Source organism: Panulirus ornatus, chromosome 39 (assembly GCF_036320965.1).
Source record: "Panulirus ornatus isolate Po-2019 chromosome 39, ASM3632096v1, whole genome shotgun sequence".
NCBI classification, from domain to species: Eukaryota; Metazoa; Arthropoda; class Malacostraca; order Decapoda; family Palinuridae; genus Panulirus; species Panulirus ornatus.
Genome location: NC_092262.1, coordinates 13,490,957 through 13,503,966, shown reverse-complemented (window position 1 = coordinate 13,503,966; position 13,010 = coordinate 13,490,957). Strand labels below are relative to the sequence as shown.

General features: G+C 36.8%; 1 protein-coding gene across 22 annotated transcripts in view; it reads right to left on the bottom strand.

The window, feature by feature from the left end:
• Window positions 1-775: 775 nt before the first annotated feature.
• Window positions 776-13,010, bottom strand: part of Stlk (Ste20-like kinase) — a 33,005-nt gene continuing 20,770 nt past the window's right edge. For 16 of the 22 annotated variants that reach the window (XM_071685199.1, XM_071685190.1, XM_071685203.1 and 13 more), the window contains 3 exons: window positions 9,454-9,640; window positions 6,856-7,104; window positions 1,631-5,434 (listed from right to left, as the gene is read on the bottom strand). In XM_071685199.1, the coding sequence (XP_071541300.1) occupies window positions 5,283-5,434; window positions 6,856-7,104; window positions 9,454-9,640 (588 nt within the window). In that variant the 3' untranslated portion in view covers window positions 1,631-5,282. The other 6 variants (XM_071685197.1, XM_071685205.1, XM_071685196.1 and 3 more) reach the window with 2 other exon arrangements.

The following is a 13,010-nucleotide window of genomic DNA, read 5'->3' as shown; positions in this document are numbered from 1 at the left end:
CATGTGTTTTCCTTTCCAACATCTGCACATCTGTCTTTTGGTACAGTATTATTCTATTGAATAACTTCAAACATACACATGGAGAAAAAGTACAGTAAAACAACACTGGTTTATCAGAAGTAGGGATCTCTTCCACAGATGATGTTCTTTTTCAGTCTTAGTTGCATAATAAATTTACTTTGCCAGTATTCACACAACTGTTCCACCTTACCTTTGTATAACTGTCAGAATTCTGAAACATTTTCACAGGATCAGATCCCCTTTTGTTTACTCTCATCATTATATACCTACTTTTCATCATCTGTTGGGGCATTATCCTTTTCCACGTGTACACAACTTCATTCTAAAAATTGCAAGCAAGGTGCAACTGGCTGACTTGTGCAACAGCCAAAGTGACATACAATTCTCTGGCAAAGGTTTGTGTAATAGATATGTTTTATTCACTTGCAGGAAAAACAAGATGAAAAACTTAATGAGTTCTATTCGCCTACACAACATAAACGAGGAACAAAAAAAAGTGTAGAGAAACTACCTTGAAAACAGCAGTAACATAACATCACATTCTTTTACACCTGACCCTTTTTCTTCACTATATATTGTCTCTGTACCTGAGATTCTACCTTATCTCTGATCTTTTCTTACTACCAAGTCTAAAAATGAACTCCCCAAAACAAATCCAGTAAATATAACAACAATAATGAGGCAATTTATCATTGAAGCATTATGTTATCTTAAAAATAGGAAAGATATAGGCAGGGAAATTTAAGACAAAACATACTTTTTAGCATCAATCAGGTACAAATTCATTTATTGAAAATATTGTTTGTACCAATTCTAATGATCTAAAAATACATCATTAGATAACATCTTTACACAAAGTTATCCATTATGGGTAATCAGTTCATGATTTTCATGGCATATGTCTATCAGGTGTTCTAAGTCTGAAGGAAAAAAATATAATGTGTTGTAATATCCCTGAAAGTATTTAAACAATGAACTTGGAAAAACATGACACAACTGGCAAGATTCAAAAAGAAAAATATATATACAATTTTTTCGTATCATATTTCAGTCTAGCATTGCTAAAATACCTGAACTTGTAATGCTTCTGCAGCCCAAATTCAAGTTAATTAAGCTGCATTCTTATAACAGACTAGTTTAACAAGCCTTAAGCTTTCCCCCATCCCATGCCGAAGTAAATGCCCCAATGCCACCCTGTGATATAAATGTAGTTAAATGGTAGTATAAAGACTAGTATTGTTTAATGTTCCTAAAAGTTATATAAAATTGTGATACATTTGTCTTTTTTATTAATAAGTGACTTATATTTGGTTTTCTAATAAATGAGCCTATCTTATTTATACACTACTCTTGTATAAAATCAACTTATCCCCGAGATGTGCAAGGAACATCAATTTACTAAAATTTTTAAAATTATGAAGACAAAAAGCCTCGCCAACAAGCATTTGTGAAAATACTATACAGAAATTATACACTGATATTCCAATCACATATACTGTACATAAACAATATAGTATAACAGATATTAAAAATCCCACTTTACTTCATCATTTAAACTTGTTTGTTCTAAAGTTTTCTCTAGCAGGTCAGGAATAGTGTCTCCTGAAAAGAGAAGTTTCTATTTACAACAGAGAAAATGAAAAATCTTCAAACGTCATTCAATAAGACATTAAACAATGTATTAGATTTTACAAGCAAAAATTAAATGGGGTCACTACTAATGCCTTTCTTAGCTTAAAGATTGCAAGCTGAGGACATAAATGTTGAAACTCCTATCTACGACACAGCTGGATATAATAAGAAAATTCCCCAAGTAACAGAATAGTGAACTCTTGCTATATTGGACTACTTGGGGGGGGTGACGACCCTTTCCGATAAAGCCGTTATTTTAATATGCCTGGTGGTTAATTATATCACACCTCTGTTAGGTTTTTCAGACTTATAGTCTGAAGTGGCCACATGGGTCAGACACTCAATAAGTAGTGTTGTATGTACTCTGTAAATGTTTATGTACTAACCAGTATGCACAGTAATATAGCACAATCAAGAACTGTAGTAGCTTCTTGTTACATGGTTTTCATTATGAGAAACTGTAATGTTCTTACGAAAGCAGTTGCTGGTGGTAAACTAATACAATGTCTATACTGTACTATAATACTTGTGGGATTAAAAGTCATGATGGAGGTGGCTGTGTTGGTGGTGGTGATGCTGTTCGAGGATGGTGGAGATATTGTACTCCAGCAAAAGAATTATTCACTTACACTGTACTGTAGTATGTACTATACTTACACAAACACTTATATACAGTTCTGAATTACAGTACACTTAAATATCTTTCAATGTACTGTACATGCATTTTGCAGTTATATTTTCCATTAACAGCTTCAAAGACACTGTCATGTTCCTCCAGGAGTTCTAGCTTTACTTTCACAAACAAATTCTGCCTTTTCCTCTTAGGAGTTGAAGAGACTTTATCTTTGGAAGCCATAATGTAAAACAGTAAAGTCAGAATGAATATAAAACATCACAATGAATTTAATATAAAAAAAGTAAGTTTTTTTTTGAGTGAGCAAAAGTTTCAGAAATCACAGCATGCAGATAAAGAGATGCTGACAGCTTGGGTAACAAAAGACTGACCTGATGTCCAGAGTAGCCACAGAGAGGCCAAAACGAACAGACATTTATGAAATACTGTTCTGTATATAGTATTATACATGTATTGATAATTTATTACATTGAAATATTTACCTTTTGGGAAATAAACTATCATTTTCATTAGCTATAAATGTGGTGGATTCCATATCACAGAAAATAAAATAATGCGAGTCTATTCATGATACAGTTGAGATGTTTTCAAGAGAAAACTTTTGGTACCTATTTCTGTTTTGTGTTTGCCCTGAAATAAAATATAAATCTGTACAGTACATTAATACTATACCACAAGAAAACAGTAGTACAAAAATCTTTATGTACAGAAGAAATGGTGCTTTCCAGAGCAGTTGGTGATCACAAGCATGGATCACATTGGACTATCATCAGATATATCAGACTAGTTCCAATATATCAGATAATAGTCCAACTAGGGTTTGAGTGTCCAAAAGTCCAACTGGGCTTTGAGTGTCCGATAAAACTAATCTCCAATATTTATTAGGTCCAATATAGCGAGGGTTCACTGTATACTGAATTATCCATGCAATCAAGTAGATTCACTTCACCAGTACTACTGACTAAACACCAGCAATTCTTACAAAGCACTGTTATCATAACATTTGCCAACAGATGATAATAAAGCAACTCATGGCCTTTCTTCCTGGCATGTGTAGAAGCAGCAATTGTCCATATGATACGACCTGGCGTTGATAAAATATGTCCTCAGTTCACCCTGTCTACACCCAAGGGAAAGTTATTTGTAAGAAATACATTTTCTGAACTTGACATGTATGTGTAGAATGGTCACTCAATGCTCATCCTTTCCCAAGTTACAATAGAAGACTTCAGGAAAGTTACACATAATAAGGATTCCTAATCAAGAGATGCATACTTATGGACAAAAGAATATTACTGATAAGAAAATTGTCAGCCCAAGATCAGAAAATCATTTTTTCTACCACAATGCTGTTTCGAAAGTATATTCTGTATGACTGTGATTAAAACTGCAAGCAATAAGAGAAGAAACTGAGAAGCAAAAAGAAATCATCGGAGAGAGGATGTTGTGTTCTTTATGAAGATATGAGAGAAAGATACTGCAAGTGGTTTTATGGATTATTAAGTACAATCAGACTGAACTAGCTCTTTCACTCTAACCATTTACCTATGAACATATCTTACACAGGAACTCCATACTATGCAGTGATTTCCAATACTGTAAAAAAAAAAAAAAAATGTATTCTAAATATGAAAACTAACACTATGTATAAGTCCATGACAGAGCCAATAATACAAGAGAACTATGCTTTAAATAAATGGCCTAAATTATGGAGTAATATGTCTTTAAGTACATCACACAACGGTCAAGTTTCTTCAGGAAATATTACAAACAAGGGTTGACTGCACTGGATTAAAATATCTTTTCCCATCAAGCTAACACTGGCTTAAGATGTCTTCCATCATCATACTAATGCTGGATTAAGATATCTTTTATGATGAGACAAACGACGAATATTAAAATTTTGTAGGTTTGGTGATATAACTTACATCGAAAACTCAACATGTATATGAACACCAGAGAACAGTATCTAAGCCTTAAATGTTGGCCAGCATCAACTGTACTCCTTCAGAATAGCAGCCAGCAACAGATGATTTGCAAACTTTTTTTGCCACTGTTGAAACATCCAGCTGAATTACTGTACCAGTAGCAGCTGATATACGTCTCATCCATAACCAAGAAAGCAAACTATTAGAATAAGTGCACGGCCATCCACAAGGTTATGGATACACCATGACCTGGAGAATACATAGTTTGCTGGATGACCTAAGTCATCAGGAGGAACACTTCTGATATGTGTCAGCTGGTGAGGAATATGAAGAACAATAAAACAAAGTGTGAAAAAATAGGTGACAGTATGATCATAGCAGAATTATGTAAATGAAGGGAAAGGAAGTCCCAGTGAACTTGTGGATGAAATTATGTAAAAACCTCATCTAAATTTCTCAATGTAATCCTGAAATAATGAAGGAATTTGGTAACAGACTAAAGGTAAATACCCAGAATATTTTTAAACAAACAACACCTCTAATATCCTCCCCACCTATTCCAGCCACTCGATCTCCTCGTCTATTTGTAATTTGGTAGGTGTAATATTTCTACATACCTTCATTTTATTCACCAGAAATATAGTGTACAGTGTATAGAATAAAATAAAAGGACACAAACAAACGAAGCTCAACAGAGAGAAAGAAACATCACTTTCATGTTTTCCTCTGTTACCAGGAGCTGTTAAAGGCATCATTTATATCTCCTTAACGGCACTCACTTAGCATGGGATCACGCGAACACAAAGGTAATAATATAAGTTTCTGTATATTTTTAGTTACTTTTGAATGCTTGTCTATCATTTCATAAATTCTTTTTGCACTCTGATGATGGAAATTCTAGACCATGCTTGCTAAGAGCATTTAGTAAATTTCCTGATCTTGTTCCTTTCTCACTGCCTCTAACATGTAAAACTGAAGACACACATGAGAAACAAACTTGGTGGATGTTTATCACCATGTTCATGATCTACAGTGATAGGTGATGTTACCAATGAAATAAGAAACATTCAAGTAATTAGCAAATAATTCAGTTCTCCGAAGCATTCAGTAAAACTCTGAAGCAAAACTAGGAAGCACTTTGAATAGTAGTAGGGTAATGACCTACCCACTTTTATCACCCTGGCCTCATCCTCAGGCTGCCCATCACCCATCATCACAACTGCAAAATACCACACCAAACATTTACTGTATGCTGCTGTACTTAAATTGTGAATTACTGTAAAGTTCTATAATTCTTTCACATTCTGCCAGGCAAATTGAAACATGCACTGCATCTACGGGAAGTTTAGTTTTCCGAAGTGTCTTTAAAATGTTTTATTTCTTCGTAAAACTGGAAAGAGATAGCACCAAGAGGTAAAATGATGTGGGACATCAGAATCAGTGCTTGCAGGAGAAGAAGCTGTTGGGGAGTTGCTGAGCAGAGCTCTCTTAGGTGCAACAGCACAATGTCTGTTAAACAGTTCTGACACACATCAACCATATGGGGTGATACACATAAGAGGGCAGTGTAGGTGTCCAACTGAAACCCTTGCAAGACTGAACCTACTAAAGAGAACTTTGTTAAAAAATTAAAAGGGTTCAATTTACCATATTCTTAACCAAGTACAAGCTGAAAGTTTTGCTGAGGGAACGAGTTTCTAAATGCGTGCTTACTTCCAAGGGATCATAACCTCTTCCATTTACCACCCAATTTCTCCATTACTTGGTAACAACCTACTGAAGAAAACTACGAAAAATGTTTTTAAGAGATACAATTTACCATATTACTTATCAAGATTGGTTGTTCCATAAGCTGACTTCCTTGCCACATATTCCATCAGTACCATCAACTGCTAGCCGTTCTAGGTTTTTGTAAATATATAACAAAATACTGAGCAGAATCATCTAACTTTGTACCTTACATCATTAAGCACCAATTTTTGGTAAAATTTTATATTCTAACCAGCGTGAAAGTCCATCCCATGCGAATGAATGGTTGTGATTTGGTCCACCATATGCATCCAGTGTGAAAGTGTTAAATATCATCTATGATAATAAAGGAAATGTGGTATACTGATTTTCATGTAAGTTGTATCATTTTTATCACTTACTTAAGAGGAAGATAAAGAAAAACTTTGCTCAGGAATGTAAATCCTCTTATGAAATGGGCTTCTTTTGTACCTGTAATCACAGTTTCAAGAACAACAGGTTTGGGGAACATAAACAAACTCCATCTCTAAATTGGGTCCCATGACACTGCACTATTTCCTCTATTGTTTCTTGCTCCATACCCTTTTACTTTATCTTCCATTAATTAACTAGGTTAACTCATTTCATGGATACTGTTTCACCTTCAGAATATCCAAATTAACATGCTGATGTGTTCAGCAAATGTTTGGATTCTACAGTTGTGAGGTCAGAAATGAAGTGGAGATACATAAATAACAAAATGTAGGCATAGGATTCTGCTTGCACAAAGTTCGTGAGCAGATGAAAAGTAATGTGAAAGAGCCAGCATAAGAGGATATAAATGTGTTAATTTAAGCATGTGTCATGCAAGTGTGAATGAAAACATTTTCTGCAATACACCTGTGTGCTCACCTACTTCTGTCTGTTGTGTAAGAGGTACAACAGGATGTAGAAACTGTGGCAATGTCCCATTGAATTTTCGTGTTTGTCTAATAAATTGGTGGTGAAGGAGCTCATCCACAGATGGCCGGTATTCTGGAAAGCGTGCTAATGCTTGAGAAACGAAGTCATGGGCTGAAGGCGTGAAGCGACGCTGTGAAATAGCCATGCTAGTAAGGTTGTCACCAACACTCCCACCAACACCTGAATCTGTTGCCATACCTACAGAATACAAAACCTAGTCAGTGAGTAACACGAAAAATTAACACAATTCAACAAACAAATTCAAGCCTGTAATGTAATTAACTGTTGTAAATAATGAAATTAAACATATAATTTCACCTTATGTAGAACAATAACACTTCATATGAATCAGTCCTTTGGATGTTTCCCAAGAGATGTGTGTGCTTAATACCAACCGGCTCTAGTGCCAATAAGCATTTAATTGTGCATTTTCTTTCCAGGATGTGTGTATTTCACAAATAATTCACCCATTTCAGAAAGTCCTCTATATAACATAACTAGTCAGTCTTATCCCTATTCCCTATTTGCTAGGTTTTAATGAATATGAGCAACCCCAACAGGACCACACATTACAGTGATGTTTTGTAATAGTGACTTTGAAAATTAGGGTGTAACTTCATAGATTGGCATTGTTTGCAACAAGAGATTTGAAGATTATTCAAATTTCTTTTTAAAAATATTGTCAATTAATAATAAAATATTCAAAAACATTAAATAGTTTTTGGTTATGATATTCAATATCATCAATGCAAAATAACATTAGATTGTTATATTCCAGCCACTGATGGCCACCTTGTAAGGAACAACAAGTTTTCATATTTTTAATGAGCCATATTACTCAGATCTACACAACTTGAAAACATTAATATTGGTAATAAAATGGCCAAATACATTAACAAACATAAATATCACATTCTTCTTTTTCTTTTTTTCAAACTTCGCCATTTCCCGCATTAGCGAGGTAGCGTTAAGAACAGAGGACTGGGCCTTTGAGGGAATACCCTCACCTGGCCCAATTCTCTGTTCCTTCTTTTGGAAAATTAAAAAAAAACCGAGAGGGGAGGATTTCCAGCCCCCCACTCCCTCCCCTTTTAGTCGCCTTCTACGACACGCAGGGAATACGTGGGAAGTACTCTTAATCCCCTATCCCCAGGGATCATATCACATACTAGCATGAATAAACTTATACTGGAAGTCTTGAAAAACTATTCACTCCAACCCATCTCTCCTCCACCACCTACCTCAAATCCCTCATCACCAGCATTCTCAGTGAGTCACTGAATATCGTCTAGTTTACCATTGAAATGGCAACATCATGACAGGGTATAGTATACTGATGGTAAGCTGTTTCGGATAAAGTCCACACACAATCACCAGATTGGGGAACATACCCCTGTTTATCATATGGGTTTCAATTACTTGTGCAACAGCATTCCAATAGAATAACAGATCATTAGGAATGTAACATCCTCATTTGGGAGGAGCCCTTGTACACAGTATCATACGGTGCTTTTTGGTGTTTATGAAGTATGTGATCCTCTAGTGACCCATGCAAAGCAACCTTGGCAAAAGTCCTCTATGAACAATACTGTGTCACTCAACAGTAGAGAAAAAACATATAAATGAATAGCAATAGACACTTCAGGTGAAAGAAATACACATGAAAAAGTTTATATTCTGAGACTTTCATGCCGATCAAAATAGACAAAAAAAAAAGAAAAATGTTTCTCTGTAAATATAACAACTTTGCTGTTTCCAAAACTGATTACTTCTTTCTCATTGCAACTGCCAAGAAAATATCAGAAGTATTCGAGAGAGATATTCATCTGTTTGGATCAATTAAGTTAAAAAAGTGAGTTTTGAAGAAAAGAACATTTTCATTTCTAAAAAGGGAGGTGCTGTGTAAGCTGAGAGAATCTCCATAATCCCCAGAGGTTAGATACCTCTAAAACCCTACATTTTTGTGAAGTTAATGCCTCTCACCATTCGCTAAACAACACGATCAAGTGGTGGTAAACTTTGTATGGCCTTATAGTTGATGAGAGGATGATACCACCACTGATTGCTGATTGGAGGAGAGCATAACTAAAGTGAGCTGGAACTGCTGTCACTAAATGAGTAATTAGCAGACATTGAGAGGCATTAACCTCACCAGGAGGTATGGGGTTAGAGGCTTATAATCCACAGAGATCATGGATATTTTCTCATACTTTGAGGGACAAGTGGACCTTACAGAGAGAGAGAGAGAGAGAGAGAGAGAGAGAGAGAAATGCTGGGTTATTTTTGCTAACATCCTTAAATTTTACAGCATTTTAGCAATGAAAATGTCATGTATGCAGAGATAAATCTTTAGCAATCAGAAAAAAAGGTCTGGAGAAGGTCCAGTCACTGCTAATGATATAATCAAATTTCATGCATTTACTGGCATATGAAATTCCTGTGATCTCCTCAGATTCATATCTATAAAAGTTTCTTGATATTAAATTAGAGAGAAAGAGAGAAGCACTTTCCACTCATCCCAATTCAAAAATATTATGTAACTCTTACCCTGTCCATTCACCGCACTCTGAGGACAGGTGGATGCATCATAGAGAAAGGGTACTCGATCTTCTAGTTTCTCCAAGAGCATGAGAGTTGAAGGTATATCTCTGTATGGTACCTCTCCATTGCCTAATTCACAAACCACAATTCCTACACTGTAAACATCACTCTTTTCACTGTAGCCATGTAGATCCTGTAGGTAGTGAAAAATATAGGTCTTGAATATTGAAGAACCTTTTCTCTCAGAGACAGTGTCCAGTGAACTGAGAGACATTCTGAAAGATTTTTGGTTAAGCAGGATTAGGACCTTCCACCATTCAGTATTGCCAGCAAGGAAGCACTAGCTTTCCTCACCCTTCATTAACCACTCAACCATGGTAGTGGCAGCTTGCTCGTTTTGGACCCTCCCACAGCCAGAGACTACCGTAGAGATGAAGTTATCAACCCACTGTGTGCCAGCCACGAGAAGGTCAGAATTCTCAGGTTGCAGGCATTAGCACAAAGCGGCCACAGATGTTACAGGGAAAAGGTTTTCAAAAGAACAGAGGGAAGATAGGAAAACATAAGAAAGGTAGGAAAAAAGCTCATGGGACATTGCTTCAGAGAAAAAAAAATTTCAATTTCCAAAACATATATTTCTCTCCCGCAAGCATGAAAGCATACCCACATGAAAGGTGAGGGTTTACAGAAGACTTTCAGATTAAAAGAAACCCATAAATGTAATTGTACTCCTTCTTTGTGATTCAAAGATACAATGGATTCCGTTACTCCTGAAGGAGGCAATGCCAGAGCTGCAAAGGGAAGATCCACAATGTCTGAACTAAGGTACTATATGACAACAGTGTTCAATGAGTGCCAAAGACTCCTTTTCTTGATTTCCTCCATGGAAAGGTCTGTGAGGATGGCTAAGGTAGAGGCCACCTTCATCACACCACATCACCTAAGGCAAGACATTTCTTTGGACAACAAATGCCCCCATATCTAAAACTGGAGATACATGCATCAGCAGTAATGCACTGGTTTTAAAGGCACAGAGGTCCTCATGGGGTGCCACTTCTTAACAAATTATCCAAGTTAAAGCCTCCTTCCCTATAAACATTTCTGTTGAAACCACATTTGATCATGGTAGGGTATCTGATAAGACATATCATAGCCCATGGAGATATGAGGCTTGGAAAGAAAGTCTTTTCAACAGTGTCAGAAAGAGAATCTTTTTGATTAACTCTTAACGAGGCAGAGATCTGTAAAGAGCCTTTGTTCATCAGGTAGCAGACAGCCATGGCACTGTCCATCAGAAATAAATTTCTGAACTGCAAACTCAGGACAATCTGGGAGATGAAAAAACAGTGGGATCAACAGCTCCTTTTTGATGATATGAAAAGAATTTTGTATCTCCATCTAAGGCCTGCACCTCCATGACTTTCCAAGGAATGGAAGCTCCATCCATGATTCAATGTGTGTATCCAAACCACCACAGAAGTCACAGGAGATATCTATGGTAAGGGTTATATGAGGTCCTCGTTTTGTACATCAGTCAACTAAACTAAAGTACCCAAAGAAGTGCTCCTGGAAGATCTCTGATTCCTGTTGAAATAAAAAAAAAAAATCTACCTGTAAGTTAAACTCTTTTGTCCACAGCCTCTCCATGTTATTGCACAGGGCTGCCAAAATGAATGTCCCCTAAACCTGCTCTGATTGATGTCAAGATAGCAATGTCTGGAACCATAAGACAACTGCAGCAATAGCACAGACCCAAGCTCTATCCCAGTGACAATGTAATCCTAGCCATTTATGTTCATGCTGGGAAATAAGTAGTAGGATTCATCCAAATTCAAAAAACCCAATTCTTGATAGGTGTTCCAGACTCAGGTTTGATATAAAATAGGGGACTCCATCCTTCCTTTATCTATGGGATTTTCATTCGAAAGTCCAAGACAAATGGAGCATTTTTATTAAAAACAATACTTTGAAAATGCTAAAAAAATTTTTCGTTTAAGGATATGTGTGATTCTAAGGAACGCTGGATTATTGTTATATCTCTCAATGATGGCTTGGGGATACAGTAGTCGTTGGGGATACAGTGATCATGTCACATGTAATTATCTGAAGGTATAACCCCATCACGGCACCAAAAATTTTGGGTATTGATGGCTACCAAATATACCAACTTTTTAACATAAAGATGGAGAAGACTCGCATCTACTACGTAAGGCCCAACCATGACCAAAAATTTACTAGTGTTTGATCAATATACCAGCCTGAGTCACCATTCTTGCAACAAACTAAATAACAAATATATGATAGATAGAAGAAAGTTAAGAGTAAATGTGAATAAGAGCAAGGTTATTAGGTACAGTAGGGTTAAAGGTCAAGTCAATTGGGAGGTGAGTTTGAATGGAGAAAAACTGGAGGAAGTAAAGTGTTTTAGATATCTGGGAGTGGATCTGGCAGCGGATGGAACCATGGAAGCGGAAGTGGATCATAGGGTGGGGGAGGGGGCGAAAATTCTGGGAGCCTTGAAGAATGTGTGGAAGTCGAGAGCGTTATCTCGGAAAGCAAAAATGGGTATGTTTGAAGGAATAGTGGTTCCAACAATGTTGTATGGTTGGAGGTGTGGGCTATGGATAGAGTTGTGCGCAGGAGGATGGATGTGCAGGAAATGAGATGTTTGAGGACAATGTGTGGTGTGAGGTGGTTTGATTGAGTAAGTAACGTAAGGGTAAGAGAGATGTGTGGAAATAAAAAGAGCATGGTTGAGAGAGCAGAAGAGGGTGTTTTGAAATGGTTTGGGCACATGGAGAGAATGAGTGAGGAAAGATTGACCAAGAGGATATATGTGTCGGAGGTGGAGGGAACGAGGAGAAGAGGGAGACCAAATTGGAGGTGGAAAGATGGAGTGAAAAAGATTTTGTGTGATCGGGGCCTGAACATGCAGGAGGGTGAAAGGAGGGCAAGGAATAGAGTGAATTGGATCGATGTGGTATACCGGGGTTGACGTGCTGTCAGTGGATTGAATCAGGGCATGTGAAGCGTCTGGGGTAAACCATGGAAAGCTGTGTAGGTATGTATATTTGCGTGTGTGGATGTATGTATTATACATGTGTATGGGGGTGGGTTGGGCCATTTCTTTCGTCTGTTTCCTTGCGCTACCTCGCAAACGCGGGAGACAGCGGCAAAAAAAAAATAAAATAAAAAAATAAAAGGATACTTATCCATAGAATGGAAAAAAGGTAGTTTGGTAGTAAGCACTAACTCTTGATACCATACAATCATACAGAATTCTGAGCAGCTTGTGGCTGGGACTATGTAGGTCAATGACATCATCTCTGAAACATTCTCTGATTGGCTAAGGGCAGGCCCAAAATGAGCATGCTGCCACAACCATGGCTAAGTGATTAGCAAAGTCCAGTGCATCCCCACCAGAAAAACTGATGACTAGAAGGTCCTTAACCTGATTTTCCTAGTGATATCCTATAGAATGTCACTTATGCTCATGGAACAAATTGCAGAAGAGAGAAATATAAATAATATCCTGAAAACATTTAATAGTAAATAATAATCCC